This window comes from Anoplopoma fimbria, chromosome 11, assembly GCF_027596085.1.
Source record: "Anoplopoma fimbria isolate UVic2021 breed Golden Eagle Sablefish chromosome 11, Afim_UVic_2022, whole genome shotgun sequence".
In the NCBI taxonomy this organism is placed as follows: domain Eukaryota; kingdom Metazoa; phylum Chordata; class Actinopteri; order Perciformes; family Anoplopomatidae; genus Anoplopoma; species Anoplopoma fimbria.
In genome coordinates, this window is record NC_072459.1 from 14,761,472 (window position 1) to 14,783,010 (window position 21,539).

The 21,539-nt window shown below is 38.3% G+C and overlaps 2 protein-coding genes and 1 non-coding gene across 4 annotated transcripts; 1 reads left to right on the plus strand and 2 right to left on the minus strand.

Annotated features, from left to right (window-relative positions):
- Positions 1-189: 189 nt before the first annotated feature.
- LOC129098902 (plexin domain-containing protein 1-like) lies at positions 190-13,143 on the minus strand. Of its 2 annotated transcripts, XM_054608033.1 has the most exons (14): positions 13,010-13,143; positions 5,547-5,713; positions 5,149-5,292; positions 2,740-2,809; positions 2,518-2,640; positions 2,322-2,440; positions 2,126-2,225; positions 1,668-1,763; positions 1,478-1,559; positions 1,338-1,398; positions 1,142-1,256; positions 977-1,012; positions 743-900; positions 190-637 (listed from the first exon to the last, which is right to left on the minus strand). In XM_054608033.1, exons 1-14 carry the CDS (start codon positions 13,086-13,088, stop codon positions 524-526), a joined length of 1,464 nt encoding a protein of 487 aa, XP_054464008.1. In that variant the 5' UTR covers positions 13,089-13,143; the 3' UTR covers positions 190-523. The 2 variants fall into 2 exon arrangements, with proteins under 2 accessions (XP_054464008.1, XP_054464009.1); XM_054608034.1 differs by lacking the exon at positions 1,668-1,763.
- A 2,143-nt stretch (positions 13,144-15,286) lies between these two features.
- Positions 15,287-15,358, plus strand: trnac-gca (transfer RNA cysteine (anticodon GCA)). Its single transcript has one exon. It is a non-coding gene; the product is annotated as a tRNA-Cys (tRNA).
- A 428-nt stretch (positions 15,359-15,786) lies between these two features.
- Positions 15,787-19,675, minus strand: arl5c (ADP-ribosylation factor-like 5C). The gene is made up of 6 exons (XM_054607763.1): positions 19,451-19,675; positions 18,708-18,768; positions 18,460-18,607; positions 17,872-17,955; positions 17,016-17,167; positions 15,787-16,902 (listed from the first exon to the last, which is right to left on the minus strand). The coding sequence occupies exons 1-6, from the start codon at positions 19,494-19,496 to the stop codon at positions 16,854-16,856; spliced, it is 540 nt and encodes a 179-aa protein (XP_054463738.1). The 5' UTR covers positions 19,497-19,675; the 3' UTR covers positions 15,787-16,853.
- Between the last annotated feature and the right edge of the window lie 1,864 nt (positions 19,676-21,539).

Genomic DNA, 21,539 nt, shown 5'->3' on the forward strand with positions numbered 1-21,539 from the left:
TAGCAAACTCATGCGATCATATTTATTGTAACAGGGTTTTTTTGGGGCTTTACCAATCCAGTGATCTCAATACACATTTTACACATTTGCCACGTTCACTGCATGTCCTACTTCACGTCCATGCGATACATTTGGTTAGGCTGACACCTGTTGACAAAAGAGCAGTACTGTCTGTTATGATGCTGAAGCACAACCAGACCTTTATTTGTTTGATTTAAAACAGCTTAGTTTATGTATTTAACGAAGGTTCCCAACGTTGTGGCATGCATTGCACAATTTCTTGCAGTCAAATTAGATCATGTTTAAAATGAGGGTGGTATGAAACACATTATTACAGCAGAGATATATATTTCCAATGAAACCATTCAATAACATATAACATTTGGCTGTAATTTACGCAAACTGTTGCATCTTTTTGCAATGGAGACATGAACAAATAGCTTTGGACAAATTTATATATATATATAAATGTTTTTAGAAATCAGTTCAATGCAAATATTTATCCAGGTTTACATCCATCATTTCAACATGGCCCAGTTTCAACAATGCTGTCTTTTTCGTGTCCTTCTCCTTCCACTTCTGTGTAACCAGGATGTTGCTTCTGAAACTTCAAAGATGGCCAGTAGTTCTTGCGTCGCTGAAAAATAAAATAAAGTTAAGCACAGAAAAATTGTGTGGACATGTGTAATCAAAGCATGCATGGCTCGTGTCAGGGCAGGTGTAGGCCACATTCAATGCTCACCTGAATAAGGTAAAGTGGTGATGCAGCAGTAGGACGGTAGTTGATGTAGAGAGCTACCAGTATCAGAGCCAAAAGTAACACCAGCGCAGCTGCTATACCTGCTATCACTCCTGTGTTGGCCAAGCCCTCACCCTTGGTTGAAGAATCTGTCCTCACATCTGTATTGAAGATGAAGCCCCAAAATTATCTGTCTTCATAAGGCTTAACTATAATGGCCTATAAGTATTTACTCACCATTGCTAGTCTTAAATATATGACGTTTGGTCTCATCTGAAAAAAAGAAAGAACGCAGTTATTTCCTGGCATAATCTCTTTTTATTAGGCAAAGAAATATGGTGAGATACTGGCTACATTATACTTTACTGTTTATCATTCTGACAAAAAATAGCTCAGCCTCACCGTCACAACCTTTTTGTAAAGGAGTCAACAAGGACACATCCTCGTTCACTGGAGTGGAAGAGGAACCAGTGGAGCTGTCACCCCTGGAGTAATCCTCACAGGTTGAATTTTTGCTCTGTTCATATGTAACATAATGGATGCATGAGTCTCAAAAATGGCAAATAATCAGATATTCATTCCTGACGTCCAGCAGTACCTCTTCTGAACAGTCGTAGTCCAACCATTCTTGCCTGTGTCGATCCATACCATCTGAACACCTAAACACACAAGATGTCAATTTATAAGGCATAAAACTGCGCTAAATTGACATTTGAGCTTTAGTAATTTCCCACTCACCTCTGAAGTACATTGCACCAGCTACAACCGGAGGTTTTGTTTGATGAGAGGCAGAGCTCACAGCTGTCATGCTGCAGGCAGGCTGAACAGAGACAAAGAGACAAGCACAACAACAGGAGATGTATTGCTTGAGTGTTGATGCAGTCTAACATATTGATTACTTGAATCTAATTCTTTAAAGATCACTTACTAGGCAGTGGAGAGAACTCAACAGCAGAGAAGCTGGTGATCTTAGTAGAGTCTATCATAACCCGATGGTACTCATAAATCGTCCGCCGTTGGGCATCTGAATCAGAATCAGGTTTATGACCGCAGATTTTCACACGCGAGGAATTTGTTTTGTTATTTTGTGCATAACAATAAACATAGTACAGAAAGGAAAAAACAAAAAAACAATTACTGCAAAAGTCATGAATCATGAATCATAAATATGAAATAAAAATATACAATAAATATAGGAAATATATGTTTTTGAAATGAAAAGAGCTTGGGTGTGCAAAAGTGCACAGAATGTGCAAAGAATATGTGCTACAGAGATATGAAGTAAAAAATGTGTGTTCATGTAACACATTGACTTAGACCTGTGGTAGAGATAACACAGGGAAGGTTTTCACAAGACTCTTTGAAGGAATTAACATTACTGCTGACCTGGTGATTGAGGAGAAGGTTGCGTGACCATGAAGGCATCAGACAAACCGACCTTTACTGGATGCTCAGCTGAACCGATCACATCTAATAACAGAGGTATCTGATAAATTAACAAAAAGAGGAATCACTAACGCATTCAGCACAAGGGAAGAGAACAAGTTTAGAAGGCCACTAAGAGCACAGAGGCGTGTCTCACATCTCGATAGCTGAACGTGATGGTTCCTGTTTTGTAAAGTGCAGCCTGAAACGTAAAGGCCCCCTCTGACTCTTTCCCTGGGAGTCTGACCCCCTCCCACTGGACCACAAACACCTCGCCTGAAAGGAGTGAAGGTCAAACGGGAGTCAGAGAAGTAATCAGACAATTATGTTCAAAATATAAACTGGTATCTTACCATTATCCAGGTATTGCACGGTGGATTCTTTAGAGTAGCTGGGGTCAAAATTAGCCATTAGAGGGGCGATGTACTGTGTTGCGGTCAGCATGCGGTGAGTAATGTCCCCTGTGAAGATGAACCCTGAACATGGCCAGATGGAAGAATATGTAAGGCTTGAGTTTGACTTGTTACCTCGCAGGAAAGGTTACTTGAACATCTGCTATAAAATCAAAAAAGTACCTCCAGTTGCTATGGTGATCTGCCTCAGGTAATGTCCATAAAAAGGAAAGTCAAACGACAGGGCAACCCTCTGCAAGGAGAGTAGATTGAAACAGACAGAGAGAAAGAATTAGATACTGAGGTTATATGTTTCCTCTTCTATGGCACTAAGCATCCTCATCAGCTTCTAGAGGAGGAGAATGAGGAGAATAAATGTCTTGTCTGGGGAAAACTATGTTTTGTTTAATTTCTCTTAGTGAAAGGTCATTTTTATATATTTATTTTCATATTCTCTACCACTGAGCTATAACCCCATGTCTACATCGTTCAGTTTGCTCTGTGACATGCACTTGTGTACACGAGCAGGCTTTGGCTCAGCTTTTATAAACAGCACATCTGTGATTGTCCTCAGCATACTGATGTAACTATATTGCAATAATCTGGTAGAAAACATAGACACAACTTGGCCGCATAGGAGCGGGTCATTGAGGTTACCGGGCGGACACTATTCAAAATGAATTCTGCTAAATAGCTGAGATCTACAACACTATGATTCACTCTCAAAATCATTTTATCAGTCTCAAGATCAATAAAGCAAATGGGAAAACTGACTCTGCTGTAACCATTGATGAAAGCGATAACCCTCACTGCAGCTTTTGCTGTGTAATATTAAACTAAAGACACCTGTCCTTTAATTACCCAAACTGCAGGCATGTTTTTCTTCTTCGCTTCATCAATTTATAATCTGATGTAAAAACTGTTGTGTCCCCAACTATGTAACCTAGATTGGAAGTTTCTGTAAAGCCAAAGTACTGATTTTACTTGGAGAATGCCTTCCCATATTAAAGTGTGTATTACACAGGAGTCAGGTGTTGGACAACAGAGGTCAAAACTGGGCAGCACCTTGCAGGCCTGTAGCTCTTGGCATTTACTAACATTTCCCAGTCCCCTAGCTCCTCTAGCCGTGTTACCTTATGTTTCAGACTGAACTCAATCATGGCCTGCTGTCACATAAAATATTAAAGCAGAATATCAGGATTAGCTTTTTGTGTACTGTACTTGTATTTGCTGCAGTGTTGCCCTTTTGCACTCCATTTCACCAAGGACATAGAAGAGATGTGCTTTGCATGTTTTCACACTTGTGTGTCTGAACGTAGACAATTCCTCGCTTAGCTTCAGTAAACTGATTAGATTTGATAGAAATATGGTTAAGTCCCAGTTTGTCTCCAAATCCCCCGGATGACTTTATAAAGCACATATTACCATTTAAACTTTAAACAGACACACCACTTTGAAAATCCAAGCATTGAAAAACATGCCGTTACAGGCAGGGTGCACATTGATTAAAACGACAGACCTCTTGATCTGCAAAAAGCACTAAGCTATACCTCGTACAACAACTACCGTACATTACCTCTTGTTGATGGCCTAGTATAAGACCATTTTAATGATGAATGATTTGCACTGTGGGCCTCTTGGTCGGCATTCAAATGCTCTACCACTTAGCGATACCACCCACTCTTAATTGTTAATTTGTAGTCTGGTAAATGACAATATGAATAAAATGCTAATTAACAACTCAAACAGAGTGCATCCAATTGTACATTCCAATTCACATGAAGGCAAAGAATCAGGATTCTCTCTTTGATTGATAAACAGTGGTACAGTGATAGTACGGATAACTACCGCATAAAATAAGATGGTTCGTCTCTGTATATATTTACTCTGGTGGGTTCTCATTCACATAAAATATGAAGGCAAACATTTAGGAATTTCTCTTTGCTTTAATTAGGAGACACCCAAAGTTGAAATGGGGACATCTTGATCTGTAATCAATTAAAAGCTCCAAAACTGAGCTAAACCCCCTAAAAAAAGTAACATTCTGCCTCTTATTGATCTGTTAATAACCATCTGAACAAAAAATGATGTATCAATATCTGACAGAGAAAATAGCGAGTTTATACACTTTTGATGTAACTTTTGATACAGATGGAGCTCTGTTTTGGTTTTACGGCTGCTCTTCTTTAAGTAAGTAAATAGTCAGTAACTGCAACTGGTAAATGCCGCAGCATTGCAGTTTAGAAAGAAGAGTTCTGATATTAAATCGCCATGTTTAAACCTTATTAAAACCTTGAATAATTTAAAACTTCCCAGTTTAACTTCACATTGTACCTGTCAACATGAATGCCAGAGTGTTTACAGAGTGCATTCAACAGGTTTAATATTTCAAGTTGAAGTATCTCCACTGGTACATAAAATAAGAGCGTTCATCTTCATTCATGTTTGCTATGGTTGGTTCCCATTTACATGAAGGTACACATTTGGAATCTCTCTTTGACTAGTAAACAGCCACAATCCGTGTCTCAATAATATCAATACAATTGACCTGTTATGTCACAGTTTAACTGTTATTTTGTGTGTGAGACTCACCACAGCTTGTTTGTATGAGTTTGACAGAATACCATGGACTCTCACTTGGCCATGCCGGACGTCACTCATGTCTACCCATAGGTCCTCTGTGTGCTGGTCTTCTGGGCCAAAGCTACGCAATGTGTAATATTTCCCAGAATCCTCCTTGCAGACAAGAAAAACACAGAGGATCAGAGGGTGTAAGGGCGTTGAGAGAATGTGTCATGCAGGCATCAAGAGTTCACTGTGTACATGGTCAAAACATATGCTAACACGAGTGGAAACAAGTAAACTCCATTTCCAAAAAGAAAGCAGACCTTAACTCCAACTAAAACAAATAGAACATGTCAAAAAGCCAAAAGGATAATAAATGCCACAAACTATTATAGTCATACGAAACACTGTGGTACAGCTCTCACCACCACGCGTGTCATGTTGTCTGGCAGGGTGTTGATGGTTAGTCCTCCACCCGGGACCGCCCTGCTTATCCTAGCGTGTCCTGGAGATGACCGCTGCACTCTGTAAAGAGGACTGTCACCTCTAGTTGACTCTCCATGCTGCTGTGACATCACACTGTACCAATTGTCTGTCCAAAATAATGAATATCGGGTTAGGGATGTCATGATATAAGCACTTGCAACTTTATTCAATGCCAACTGATGCATTTCAAATTCTAAATCTGCAGATTAAAAGACTAATTTTAATATAAGAGGAAGAGAAAGCACCAAAGCTCTTTTTCTTTTACCCTGGCAGCAGTACCACACACTGTCAGAAAACATTTCAGATGCCAGTTTTATTCAGACTCTTAACAATAGTGTTTACAGTTCTGTTTACAATAGTGTGTACAGGCTCAGTAATCAGCCACTCAGGAAAATTAGAAATTACAATTTGGCTTTGATATTGTCAGTCTTAGCCTTGTCAGTTAAAGACATTGTTGAATGAAGACAAAAACAATACCTATAACATTTTGTTAGGCTCGGAAAGAGCTGTCAAATCCTACAAAAAATAAAACCATATACAGTAAGCAGACTGGGGTAGGTAGGCTTTGTTTTAAACTTATGGGTGTTTTAATTGATGGCTTGTCTTTATTCAAGGCCGCACACTGAAAGCAACGTATTCCTAGTTGATGTTAGGAGTTTATTTTAGCATCACCCTGTGATTTTCTATTGAGTGTGGAAAATGAAAGTCTGTTGGAGCACCGAGACTTGGTTGTGGATCCAAACATCTTGGTCCTTGCATGACCTCGGTCACTGATACAGCGGCACATTGGGAGCAAAAATGTCTTTTGAGGATTTTATTGCGTTGTATCTGCAGAAATCTAATATTCAGTAAAAGCTGGGTGCATAATGAATCTATTAAATGTTTAATATTTAATGTTTTGTAAGTTGTTTTAGGCAAAATAAGTATATGTTTTTATATGCTTAGCACTAAAAACAAACTTGCAGTGTTGTCTTGTGTAAAGCAATGATCAAAGAATACATTCTTAATAAGTTAATCAGAAAGTCTGCCATTTCAGCGAAATTATAATTTATATTTGGCTTTCGCAAAACAGATCGATTCCACTTTGTGTTACAAATACAAAGTTTGCTTTAAGAGCAATTTTCTAATCAGTTTTGTTTTCGTTGAAGGATTTCCATACTTTTACTATTTTCACAAGCCAATTGATAAAACAAAGCAAAGCATAGTTATGAAAAAAGCCAGTACTTCATAACTAGAGACAAATTTAACATGGCAGGAAACATTTATTGTTTTAAAATTATAATTTTTTGTTTTTTTACTTAGGTGACCATATTTTGAAGATATTTAAAATGATATAATCAAGGTTGAACATCATTCAGACATCTTAAACATGAGTCCCACATTTTCTTTTTCAATATCTATATCCAGTTTGCCAAGACATGATCATATCAAACATTTAGACAGTGGTGAAAGAAGTACTTGGATCTTTACTTAATTTAAAGTAGCAAAACCACAGTGTAGAAATACTTTGTATATACGTCCTTAAAATCCAACTGTAAAAGTACAAAAGTATTATAAATCATCACCTATTATTTGATTGATATTATTTATTAAAAATCTGAATTTGCAAGGTAACTAGTGACAATTGGTATCAAATAAAAGGTACGGTATTTGAGTAAATACTAAGTAAATACTAAATACTTCCACGACAGCATTTAGATGGTGAATTTTGCCAGATATAACACCAGCTATGGATGTTTTAAAATGTACAAATTAGGACTTACCGACAGAAGCATGCCAGATCATCTATTTAAGTGATAGTGCACATCTTCTATCTATCTATCTATCTATCTATCTATCTATCTATCTATCTATCTATCTATCTATCTATCTATCTATCTATCTATCTATCTATCTATCTATCTATCTATCTATCTATCTAAGTGGTTCTTAACCTTATTGGAGGTACTGAACCCTGCGAGCTTCATCAGTGCATTCACCGAACCCTTCGTAATTGGAAAAATAAAATATGATTTCTTCAAAACATAGGTATATATTTTATTAGTGCACAAAATTAACCATGCATCGTGGTCCCCTCCCAGAGTCAGGACAGAAATGCCGGCATCAAACCAACGTCAACTAACATTTCACTGGCTTCAGAGGAGCTGCACTGGGTGCTGGCACCCGTAAGAAGTTGTTTAGTGCCTAAATGTCAGATTTCATATTCTTAAATGTGTTTTCTTGTTGATTATGCCGTTTTTTGTTATGTTTAAATGCCCGTGGTAGAGCTGAGGCTCTCTGCTTCAACTGCTTTTTGTTTAACAAAAGAGAACAATTAAGTTCTAGACTGTTTATTTTCTAAAAATGGTAGAATTTAAAGCAGCTGCCCAAATTCAAATGGCAGTTCAGTGTGGTCCAACACCTGAAAAATAGAGGTGGTGTCTTTTCATGAGAAAATCACAGAAGCTCAGTTGGAATTAATTCTTATCAGTGTACCATGTTTTTCACACCCATGTGAGCTAAACCCTCAAACCACAGGCCTGGAATGGCAAAAACCACAACATCCAGCTTTACCACAAACATTATATTGAATGTGCACTCGCAATAAAAATGACTAAAAACCCTCAGCCATAGTGTTAAATGGTTTCACAGCAAGCATCGAACATTCGATCGAACCCAGGTTAAGAACCACTGATCTATCTATCTATCTATCTATCTATCTATCTATCTATCTATCTATCTATCTATCTATCTATCTATCTATCTATCTATCTATCTATCTATCTATCTGTCTGTCTGTCGTCCTTTTAGAACATTACGGCGATATGCGCTATTTTTAGGGACAACACGGTACACGGCTGTGACGTCACGTCGCAGCCTATATAAGCCTCGAGTACGCGCCTCTTACCGCCAACGGAGTGTCTCATCTAACCCTAAGTCAGGGCGGCCTCCTGTACTTATCGTTTGCTGTTTTTCTGTGTCTGGCTTTTCAGTGAACTACAGGAGGTGTTGGTGGCGGTGGCGGTGGGAACGTTTACGAACCCCAAAAACAAAACAAAAAAAGCCAAGATAATCACACTCGTTGTGTTCAGTGTACCGACAGAAACACCGTGAATTTCCTGCCGTGGTCAGCTTGGCTGCCGCGAAGAGTTCGCCTCTGTTGCTCCGGTGCTTTCATGTTGGGACCCTTGGTGACTGAGCAGAGTAAAACTGAGCAGGGTGACTCTACCGGGTTTGCTCGTGGTCCGGTTGGGAAGCCCAAGCTCAAACACCTGTAAATCCCCTGAATTTACGCTACCAAGCTTCACTGTTACGTGTTCTTTAAAGTGTGTGCTAACGAACAATATATCATGGGATTGAGTGGAAATAAAGACACGAGAGTTGTGGAGTTGGCATTCTAACGTTGATAAACTCACAAACCTGCGTTACCTTTCTGCTCCCCTACAAAGAGAGAAATCTACCGCGAAAACATTCTTTCACATGATCAGTGTCCTATCCTTCAAAGCCATCATCATCATCAGACACACCAGATTCAAATTAAGTGTAATAATGATGTGGGTCTTAGAACTCACCAGGTCATTTTAAAACAATTTGCTTGTGGCTGTTAAATGCTTGCTGTGAAACCATTTAACACTATGGCTGAGGGTTTTTAGTCATTTTTATTGCGAGTGCACATTCAATATAATGTTTGTGGTAAAGCTGGATGTTGTGGTTTTTGCCATTCCAGGCCTGTGGTTTGAGGGTTTAGCTCACATGGGTGTGAAAAACATGGTACACTGATAAGAATTAATTCCAACTGAGCTTCTGTGATTTTCTCATGAAAAGACACCACCTCTATTTTTCAGGTGTTGGACCACACTGAACTGCCATTTGAATTTGGGCAGCTGCTTTAAATTCTACCATTTTTAGAAAATAAACAGTCTAGAACTTAATTGTTCTCTTTTGTTAAACAAAAAGCAGTTGAAGCAGAGGGCCTCAGCTCTACCACGGGCATTTAAACATAACAAAAAACGGCATAATCAACAAGAAAACACATTTAAGAATATGAAATCTGACATTTAGGCACTAAACAACTTCTTACGGGTGCCAGCACCCAGTGCAGCTCCTCTGAAGCCAGTGAAATGTTAGTTGACGTTGGTTTGATGCCAGCATTTCTGTCCTGACTCTGGGAGGGGACCACATGCCTGTTGGCCCCTCAGCTTTGTCCTGTTCCAAACCCCACAGAGTCCAGACTGTGTGGGACTTTGGCTGGTGATGCCTGCCTAAAAAATCACTCTGCATTTCCACAATTATAACACTGATGTCTTCCAAAGCCGTCAAAACTACAATGCATCATTTTAAAAGTTGCTTATGTGACAACCCAAATGTCTTGACCGCATAGGGAGCTTATTGTATTAGTTCATGAGTGTTTCTCTCCACTCTTTCATTCAATTAAGTGGTGTGTCAATGCATTCATGACAGCTCGTATATTAAACCTAGACTTGTGATTGCTGAACGCTGGTTCCGCCCTGTTATGGCATCTATGAGGTAAGAGGAGAAATGGTGTGCACACAGTTGTTGAGGTCTGCAGTGCAGCAGATAAACACTCTGGTTTATAAAAGCTGGGAGGAGTGCAGACGCCGAATATGAATCTGTGGCTTCTAATATATTCTCAGGTCATCCGCCTCACAGCCAGAAGTGGCAGATAACCAAAATAGTGAGATGAGAGTTATATTGTTTCTGCTGTCCAAGAGAAACTGACAAAAACTCACTCTCCACTCATCTGTTTCAAATACTCTGAGATCTGCTCTTATTATATCGAGTATCTTATTTCAAATCCATGCAAAATTGTACATTGAGTATAATGAAAATAATGATACTATTTAGAAAAATTCACCTTTTCAAACTTTTTTTTGCTATTCATAGTGGAGTTAAAATTATACCAGTTTGTGAGTATAAAAAATGGGCCTTGCGTTTAAATGAAACAATTAAATAGAAATACAATGTGTTTTTTCACCACAATTATCTATTCCCTCAAAAAAAGAAACAGGTGAGGATTGCAACAGATTACCTGGCAAATCAATATCAAGATGGAACTGGATTATTTAAGTACATCTGCTCTTCTTTTAGGAAAATAGCAGCATGGTGCACCCAACAGCCAACCCGTGCCTCACTCATGCCAGTGTAGAGATAGTGTTGGTGAGTCAGAAAGTGAGAAAGCCATTATTAGTTACAGCTGCCCCTGGTCAACAACACAGATGAGGTTTGCACAATGCAGTTTGTTTCAGGATGTAAGAGTTTAATAAACTGAGGCAAAAGATGACAAATATAAAGACTCAGGGAGGTTAAAACAGGAACCCCTTTTTGTCAAATGTAGGCAATGAAATAGCAGATGTTCTGGACAGGAAACTGACCTCTGTCCAATCTTTAAGAAGCTACCAAACCACAACGTTTAGCTGCCTTTTTCTGTGAGCGGTCAGCTCAGAGCGGTCTGAGAGAACACACCCTTCCTGAACAGCGGCTGGATGAGTTGCCACAGACTCCTCAACATCACCCACAATAAACATGCAGTCATTTTAAGGCCTGTGGTGCAATTGCAGATTTGCAATTCTTTAGTTGAATAAGTTTCATCCACATGACCAAGGCACTTTGGTCTTGGATATTCAAAGAGTGCTTTATATTTGAGGAAAGAAATGTGCATATTTAACTGAACTTTGCCATCTCTATTATTAAAATAATTGTGAAGGTAATAATGTGGTGCATCTCTTAGAATGTGTTTAAGCCAGTAAATGAACTGCTGACATATTTCAGCAACATTCACCATGATATTATGGCTTTGAGAGGAGCCTCCTTTAATAACTAACTGTAAAAACAACTCTAAAAATGTGAATAAAGTCACATTTCACAATAAAATTACAAATACATTCCAGTTTTGGTCAAGTCTTGTTAAGAGAACACGAGTGCCCTGATTGCTTAAATTTTCTTCTGTTATGTTGAAACCTAATCTCTCATGGAAAAGCCAAAAACCTTATTTTTGGCTTTTCATTGTCCGATAAGACAAATAAGAGAAAAGGAGACAGAGTTCTGGCCACAACCATTTCCCATACAAATGTTGTTCCAATGTACAACATGATTCAAAGAGCAAGTTGCTCAGCTGTTGGCAGCTAACTGATATTGTCCTTGCCTTTATACCTTTCCCAAAAACACAAGCATGTTCTGTTTATCAAAAGTGAAATTGCTCATGACTTTTATAAAATAAGAGTCAATCTTTGATCCACAGACAATAACATCATATCTAAGATCCAATCTGAAATCTGAAATCTTTTTCTTTAGCTCCAACATGTCTGGATCAACTTCAGGCTATTTGCTAAGCAAACTTCTCTGCAGGACAGGAGACAGGAGGCCAAACAGCGAGGTCACTGATGCGTATACAATTCATTTTCAGCTTGGGGCTCTGTGTTTTTACAGCAGGGTCGAGATGGTGTAGATGGCTCCCTCAGGACCAAAGTCATTTTTTAAAATTGAGCAGTATATCATGTTGAGTGACAAGGCAGATACGAGCAAATTAAGCAAAGGAAAGGAGGATATGTTGGGTGAATACTGAAAGCTGACCCCTTATTTTGCAAGAATAGATATGACCCCTTCAGCAAGTAATGCTGTTTCATCTGAAACATATTTCCCTCTGCAGAAGAACACAAGTACAGGATGATTAAATGATATTTGGGGAAAAGGCAGGAGAGAGTGACCTGTCAAATTCCTCAGAGTTAGAAATAAATTAATATGAATGTCACGGACAAACAAACCTCCTCCATATCACTCTGCACCCCTCCAATAAGCCCATATCAATCAAATATGGTTACTGACAAATGTGCGTGTCCATTTTCCAACAGCTCAAAAGGCTCCTTACTTTTTCTGCCAGAGTACAGCAGGGAGTCGAGAAGAAAAACAAAGTCTATATCTAATTTTAAACCTGAGACGGGCTGTTTGTGGGTTGTTGTTTAGACTCAGTCACATGCTTGTGGAATAGGATATTTTTATTGTACACTTTATCGTAAACTAGGTCATTCACTTTTGTATGTAAAATAAAAAAAGGGCACGGCATGCCCATTTACTGCTCCATAAAGTCTCCGACTGAAGTTTTGCGGTTTACAGTGAGTTGCAATAGCAACAGTAGCACACACATAATTATCATAAAAATGAATAAATTAGAATAATAACTATACTTTTAACTAAAGAACAAATGGACAACTAATTAAGAAAACCATTTGCATGCAGAGTTTAACTGCACAGACGTAAAAACATTAAGTGCTAATTGAGTAAAATATAAAGCTACAAGACATCCTTGCCAAACCTGTAAACTTCAGGTGTGACTTTAAAAACCAAACAGGTGGAAATGTTAAAGCAATGATGATCATCGACGGGGAAAAAAATACACACAGCTCACCTGTTTGATGTTGAGCCCAAACTCTTGCCATCTCTGTTTGGGAGACACATATGAAAATGATCACCAAACTGAAACACATGTTGGCCAGAAGAAGACAAAAAAATTAAAATAAAAGCTTTTGTCTCAGCTCCCCTTCTCTTGCTCTCTTTGCAAAAACAACTTTTCTCTAAATTCCTCTTCCTCCCTCCGAATCCCTCTCTCTCTCCCCACACACCTCCCCTGTTTCTAACTACACCCTCTCTCTCCTCCTCAATGCTGTTCATCCGTTGTCATGGTGATAATAAAGACATAAGGATCAGCTGATTAGGCTTTGGAACAGAAAGGGGAAATGTTATAATTTACATACGTTAAAAGCCTGGATATTGAGTTATAATCTTTTATTTTATAGCATTATACAATGTATTCCCCTGTTTGGGATTCAAACATCCATCCATCGACTGAGGTTTGACTGTCAGCAGTGTGAATGGCGCCTCCCTCTGTCCAAACCAGCTACGACAGTGAGAAATATGACATCTGAGATTAGACATAGCGATCATGATGCTAACAACACCGGGGCTAAAAGCAGTGCTAGTTAGGATATTACTCATTCCATGCCAAGTCTGTTTATGACTCCTCAAAACATTGTGTCTCTACTCTTACAACAACATCCTTCTGTGGCCCACATGGAACAGAAAAGTCTCTCTGCGGCAGTTTAATTTGACAAAAAGCAAGCTTTATAAGCACTGTGGTTGACTCCACCACCTCTATTACCCACAGCTTTCATAATTTATATCTGCTCTCATAGGAATCCTTGGCAAAGAAAATGGCAGCTGAGCATTTATTAGATTCACAGCTGGAAAGGCAGTCAAACCCCTATCTCATAATGCAGACCATAAACACGAGTGCCCAGCAGCAGGTGTGGATTTTGTGAAGAGATCATGTTGACTCCAACCAAACACTCTGAATAACTATCATTTTATATTCTGTGAAAATTAAGATGTTGTACTTACTGAGCACAATGCTAGGATAGTTTTTTATTCTCATAAATTATACTGATGATGTGAATCCGGGTAAAAGCCAATATCTGGATAAGGAGAGCAAATTAGTAGGGAGGAAAGGAACGGAATCACAGCAGAGGTCTGAAGCAGGTAGACCTTATAGTAGGGAGACCTATCATGATTAGACTAAGATTATTTCAGCAACATGCACATTCTTTAATTCCCATTGGTAATATATTCATAAAAATGTTTTAGATAATATGTTTGTTTTCCTTTTACTTTAAATTAATAAAACATCTTTTTGGACTGAAATGTGTGTCTGAGAATAGGCCTTAGTTTTTTTTGGGCAGGAATAAATCAGACATGTTTGTGCTAGTTTAGCTACACTGTCAAACTAAAATAAGAAAACACCCATTGGAAGACAATACATAGGCTTATAGGAGGAAACCTTGCTATAACATGCAGATCTTTGTCTTAAATAGCTGGAAAGGTTACATAGAGGGATTTGAATGATTAAAACCTGAGAAGGCCAGATTTTACAGCGCAAACATCCAGAGGTTTACTGGATTATTTGCCTGAGAGCAGCAGGTGAGATATCATACTACTGTACTGTATGTCTCACTCTCACACCTCATATCTTCACATTTAATCTGTATTCATCGTACCATACTGCAGTGTTTAACTTTAATTTAGAACACAAGCTGACCTGTATGTAGACATTTTGTGGGATGAACTAATTGGAATTTGTATAGACTTTGTATAGACTACTGCTGTATTAGGTGATTTCAGATTTGTATTAATAATCTGAAAAGTAAATGGTAACTAAATGGGTCATATAAATGTAACGTTTACGTTACATTTATATGAGTAAAAAGTACAATATTTAGCTCCGAGATGTAGTGGAGTAACTTTAAATACAGTTATCAACAATACATTAAAAAGGTTATGGCAGGCGCAAACAAATGACGTCATCCTTCCGATAATGATAACGGATTAGTGAACACTTTGTGTTTCTTGTATTTTGTGTGTTAACGTACAATCACGAAGGACGTATTTTCCTTTAATTGTGAGTATGTTTTGCTTAAACGTGACTTTAAGTTTACAGCTCGGTATATGGCTATATGTAGCTTCCTTTCTCCACCTAGTGGACAAATAACGTCGTGCCTATGAAAATACAAATTCAATACCCCGGCTGTCGACATAATCTTACCGTAGTCAGCTGAAAGTAAATAATAATTATTGTGCGTACTCTTAGTCAGTGTTTGCTAAAATTCCCATTGAAGGTACCGTTGAATCGTAGGGGGGTATAGCTCAGTGGTAGAGCATTTGACTGCAGATCAAGAGGTCTCCGGTTCAAATCCGGATGCCCCCTTGTTTTCCTCTTCTGTTTAAATTAGATCTACCTTCCAAAGAAGGAAATAGACTATTTAAGAGACATATGAAATCACGTGGACTGTAAGATAACGCAGGGACATAGTGACATGAAATCACGTGGACTGTAAAATAACTAGACTGTATCCATCATAACGGGCATATAATTTAATATGCTTCATCAAATGCTTCAATATCCAGCCTACCATCCTTCAGTATGAAAAAAACCCAGAACAGATTTATTTTGTGGTGCTGCCGAAACTGCTGTGAATACGAGTGTTGGCACAAAACTCATTTATTATTTTCATTGATGTAACTGAGTCTACTAAAGGTATAATTCATCCCCTTCAATAGCACGCTGTGTAGCATGTGTTGAAACTAAGAATATCCCAGCATAAGAATTGACAACACACCGACTGCATATTTGTAATAATAATATATTTTTAATTACACAACAAATATATACTTTCAAAATATTAATCAGTCTGTAGCAGCTAGCTCTTTTTCCTTTTCAGGAAATTTCTGTAACATACAGTAAATAGTTCAAGAGCTTTGTTTTCTTAAAAATAAATAAATTAACACGTCTGACAAAAGAGTCTTGTTGTTCAATGGCATAAAATAGAATTAAAACAGGTGCAACCTTGTATCCCAAAGTTTCTGCGGCCACAGGAGCTACAGTTTGTGTTCTTCAGATTGTCAGTTATGGTGTAAAAGTCTTCCATGATACAGATTGTCACTGGAAAGCTGTTTTATAACTAGTGAGGTAATACATTTGGTTGCAGTAGTTAAGATAAATTAAGAGAGATCACCAATCAAAGATCAAAATTAGATTATGATTGTCATGCTCAAAACTTGAAGGCACAGGAGCAATGAATGGGCACCAGATTAGCATAATAAAATAACATATATTTTTGTGTTATCAATTATCATCTGTGACTTCCTGCCCTAAATGAAGGTTGTAACATCTTTGGTACAACGTATTCAGTTTAAGCAATTAATGAATGAATGATACTTTAATTATTACTTTACATTTCAATAAAGTAAGATTGAATAACCACAGTAGAGAAAAAATCCCATTGAGACCAGTAAAGAATGTGGGATTATTGTTCTGGTAGGATTTCTAATGAACACGGTGCATCTGTCTACAGGTGTCACTGAAGGACAAATCCACAGTAAACCCGCCGGTGTACATCCTCATAACCACAACTGAGAAGAACTTCTTGAACAGTGCGAGAATCAACGTTAACCAACCTTAACCAACGTTAACCAACTCTAAGATCCCCCACGTTTCTCTGCTGCCCATCCACACCCTGACGCCTCACACAGCCGGGTTAGACATACTGCAGGTGTGGCGAGGGAGGCTCTATCACGTGACGCCATGTTCAAAGGACTTTTCTCCATACGACTGTTAATAATCCCGACACGTTTGGCCTCTGCAGTGCCTTTGGAGGTTGGCTCAGTTTGAGGTAGTTCGATCCACTGCGTCTGAACGCGTTCTAGTTTGCAACAACCCGAGACTTCATCCAGTCCAGACTGGCCGGTAGACTGGGAGATAAAAAAACAAAAGTGTTTTTGAGTAATTACAGCGGTAATTGATGTTGGTAAAGGCATTTTTTTCTGGTTGACTCATACACAATGAGGGCGGTGTTAAGACTCACCCCTCTCCAGTCAGGGCGCAGCAAGCTTGAACATGCCACGAGTGTGAGGAGATGGAGTCGAGCGTGAGGCACTGGGAGATCTCTGCCGCCGTCATCGAGCCCTTCACGTCTTGTTTGTTGGCCAAAATAAGGACGGCCGCATTCTGTAGGTCCTAAACCAAAGAGAAGACGGGTTATTTAAGTTGTTTTCGGTTTTGATTGCTATTCAAAGAGCTGAAATGTTTCCATTGGAAACCCCCAAAGCTTTCACATGTCAACTTTTGAGAACAAAGAACAGCAACCTCAGCGGAATATTTAGGCACATGTCAACACGCTGACTCACACAGTCTGAGTTAAAACTTCCTCATCATGTTGTGTCATGGGTTTGTTACATGTATAGTCGGGTTAGTTGCGCTGAAAGCAGGAGTGGATCTCAGACTTTACAGGAATAGCTGACTGGGTTATAAAGTTGTATAAAGGTATAAAGTTATAAAAATGTCTCCACCTTAACCAGTGATGAACACATTAATGCATCAAAAATGATGATCTAGTAACACATATTATTCTGAAATGTGCCACAATGACTCCTTTAACTTTAGGTACTTTAAGAATATTTTGATGTTAATACTTTTGTATTTGTATATATGGGAAATTTCGAATGCAGGACTATTATTTGTAACAGAGTATTTTTTTTTTTTACCCCTTTATATTTGTATGTTTACTTAAATAAAATATCTTAGTCCTTCTTCCATGTGAACAATGTAATCTGTGCTGTAATCTGGTCTGATGTAAAGAGTGAGATGTGGTAAAACACGGGGATCATCAGGATTATAACTCTTGAGTTAACGAACATCTGTCTACACAGCTGAATTCGTACCTCATGTGCGAGCATTCGGTGCAGCTCTTCCTTGGTGAGAGTGAGACGTTCACGGTCGGTGCTGTCCACGACCAGAATGACAATCTGAAAGAGCCACGACACAAATTAATCAATAGCAACGCAATCAACAGATAGCTCACATTTTCAGAGTCTGTGTTATCAGTTGCAGTGATAGCTGGGGGCACAAGATGTCTGCTACAGACATATATGTAGATATATTATCAATGAGTATTTACTGATAATAGTGATAAGTAACTTTGTCAATACAGATAGCAGGGGAGGATAATAAGAAACCAATTTATGTTCATAGTCAATGGCCCAGTCAACACATGTTTGCTTTCTGTTTCTGACTCCAACCTTGAATAGTTCACAACTACCCCTGTCAATAATCGGTTATAGCTATATTACATTTTAAATGATAAATGATTTTTAAAAGCTAAAAATCACACAATCTCCTGGTGTTTTTTGTGGGATAAGAGATAAAAGCATCAGCACAACGTAATGTTTCTGACTTTTATGATTCATTTTAACCAGTGAAATGTGTTTCAGTTGCCTGTTTTGGAGCTGAAGACAGGAAGTGATGCGTACCTCTGTGTTGCAGTAGTACGAGAACCAGCTGGCTCGAAGGCTCTCCTGTCCTCCGATATCCCAAACCAAGAAGTGTGTATTACGCACGATGATCTCCTCAACGTTGCTGCCAATGGTTGGTGATGTGTGGACGGCTTCCTTTGTCAGACTGTGTGTGTGTGTTTGGGAGAAATACATTATAAATACAGATGTGAAGCAGATTTTTATAGTTCTGTGTTTTTGCCTCATAAAGTAGCCAAATCACTCACAACTGATAGAGGATGCTGGTCTTTCCAGCATTGTCCAAACCCACAATGATGACTTTGTGCTCTGTAGGAAAGTGAAAAAAAAAACAACATTTAACCATAACAGTTCTGGATTTGTTGTTATTCTCCTCTGAACCCACTCCAATCATGAGTTGCATAATTTGTTTCAGGGCTTCACAAGACAGACTGTACACACAGATAAGATAAAGGACAGAGAGGGACTGTGATGAACTGAGCAGAATAACATTTGTTATCCAAAGGGTTAAGTTATTTCATCACTGCCTAACAGGTCTCATGTTATCTTCACAAACTGTTGAGAATGTTATTTTACCAGTAAGTCAGTCACAACAAAAGGAAATGTACATGTAAAGTGATATAAAAGAGAATATTGGTGAGAGAAAGTATATATCGTCACTATTTGTGATCGGCTACATTAAAGCAATTGTTAATTTAACACATAACTAAAAGAAATGTCAATTCTTATATAAGTTTTAACGACTGTACTTTGTCAAACATGAACACAACACAGCACACACAGTGTAACCGACCCTCTGTATTTAACCCATCCTAGTATTAGGAGCAGTGAGAATCTATTCAGCGCCCTTAGAGCAGTTTGTTGGGTCCGGTGCCTTGCTCAGGGGCACCGAGAGGCACTTTTTTTGCTACCTATCAAAATACTTGAATATCATTTAACAGTCAACAGAGATTATTAAACTGACACCAGTGGGAAATAAACTTTTTCTTACCTCTGTCCCCGAACACCGCCATCATCTTGGTCAGTAGAAAGCCCATGTCCAACAAGTGTGTGTGAGGTGAGTGACCACTACAGGAGATAAAAACCAGTAAACACTCCCAGTGGAGACAGACTTCAGTATCGGTTGACTGTTGACTGGAACGAAATCTTCAGTCCTTCATCTGATATCGCTTTTCTACTTCTGCATAGCTTTAGTGGGTGGCGCTTCGCTTCTCAGAAAAAAAGTCTTTGGTATTTTTCAAACGAATGAGTCACGGACAAAGGGCACAGTTATGGTGCGTTCAAGTGTTGTGGGAAATGTCTGAATAAGCGACTGATATGTAATAGTTATCATATTAAATGTCCGTATGGGATTAAATGTGGTTGTATATGATATTTATGGAGAGCAAACCCAGAGGCTAAGTAAGTTATTCATGGTAAAAGTTGATGGCCTTACATATTTTTTTTTTTTTTTTTTTTTTTTTTTTTTTTTTTTTTTTTGAGAACCCACTTTAAAAGCATGACAATTTCAATGAAGAATTGAAACCTGCCATCTCTTTTAAATGTATTGAAATTTAATTCACTTACTAATTTCTGCCCAGTGGTCTGACATGTCTTGGACAAATCAGTCAAATTATGAAATTGGATTATTCGTCTGTAATAAATGGAAAGCGCTTATTTGTAAAGAATCTAAAAACTAAAATGATGCTTTGAAAGCGGCCAGTATGTTTCCCCTAAACAGACACAAAGACCAATGTGGAAAACAAGAGATTATAAGCAGTCAGACAATATGTCTATTAACCTGTAATCATCCAGTTGTGTTTACTAGACCATACACAGAGCCTACAAAGCAGTTCAGTTCAGTCAGATCAATTCCTCATCCCAATTAGGACGGAGATAGAATTTTTAGATTTTAGGTAGAATCATTCTCCTAATCTTTGTATGATTTGCCCTCTGGGTTTAATAAGGTATTCTGATTCTGATACTAATTCAGTATAAAACATGATGTTAAGATTATACAATCCTAAAACTGTTTTTACCATGGATCTTCTTTCACGACATAAATAAATCAAATCGTACATGGACCAGAGTTCTGTGAATCTGTGAACAGTGTTGCCTGTAAGTTACAGCTAAAATACAACAACAATGTGTACAGTGTACGTCATAATCTAAATCTGCAAAGTAATTTAGGCTGGCAAATACATATAGTGAAGTAAAAGTACAATATTTGGCCCCTAAGAGGTTGAAGATGTAGTCTATAAAGTACCATAAAATGGAAATACTGAGGTAAAGTACAGGTACCCTCAAACTTGCAGGCCAAGTAGCTTACAGAACTTGGATAAATGTAATTCACTACTGCTGATTCGTTTTAAAAGTGAAGCTGCTGAACATTAGTTTTTTTTAGAAGCCCAGTCTACCTCCCGTTCATCCTAACATTAGCCTATCAGGTCCGTGTTTCCGGTTTTCCAACCCATACTTTGTCCCTCGCAGCTCAGACGTCGGAGTTCATTCAGGAGCACTTGAATGTCACATACGACACAGGCGTTCCTTCTGTCACACAGACGGCAGGAGCGGACTGATGACGCAGCTGATGACACACATGGCCAGTCCATGTTTGGAAAGAGAGGTTCCACCATATTCGGTTTCTTCCTCTGTTACACAACAACTTTATTATTTGGTAACAGAAAGCAAAACTGGGTCTAAAGGGGTATCTACTGGGATTTCCAACTCTGTGATGTATTTCACACGTTACCTACTGTAATCAAAATGTAATATAAAACAATAAAACTATAACAACTACTGATAATACTTATACATTAACTGGAGTTTGAAGGTTACCATCATGTTTCTATCCTGTATAAATACTCTCTGTCACTAAATGTGACATGTTTTTTGTTAAAGAGAATCATCAGTAGGGCAATTTTTAGGTATTTGTACTGCATTATAATTGAGTATTTCCATTGCTACTTTATTCTTCTACTTCACTACATTTCAGAGGGGATATTGCACCTTTTACATCACTGAATTTATGTAACACTATATCAACTAAATAAACAGTCTCTAAATGATATATCTTCTAAAGATTTGTTTATGGACTAAAC

What these genes read in the sequence shown, in the direction of transcription:
- arl5c (XM_054607763.1), bottom strand. Translation starts at nt 19,496, where the DNA reads ATGGGCTTTCTACTGACCAAGATGATGGCGGTGTTCGGGGACAGAG. An exon ending in GGCGGTGTTCGGGGACAGAG is followed by an intron (nt 18,769 to 19,450) that starts GTAAGAAAAAGT and finishes ACTTTCCTACAG; the next exon opens with AGCACAAAGTCATCATTGTG. An exon ending in TGCGCCCTGACTGGAGAGGG is followed by an intron (nt 16,903 to 17,015) that starts GTGAGTCTTAAC and finishes TTTATCTCCCAG; the next exon opens with TCTACCGGCCAGTCTGGACT.
- LOC129098902 (XM_054608033.1), bottom strand. Translation starts at nt 13,088, where the DNA reads ATGTGTTTCAGTTTGGTGATCATTTTCATATGTGTCTCCCAAACAGAG. An exon ending in TCACGTTCAGCTATCGAGAT is followed by an intron (nt 2,226 to 2,321) that starts GTGAGACACGCC and finishes TTAATTTATCAG; the next exon opens with ATACCTCTGTTATTAGATGT. An exon ending in ACCTTCTCCTCAATCACCAG is followed by an intron (nt 1,764 to 2,125) that starts GTCAGCAGTAAT and finishes ATTCTGATTCAG; the next exon opens with ATGCCCAACGGCGGACGATT.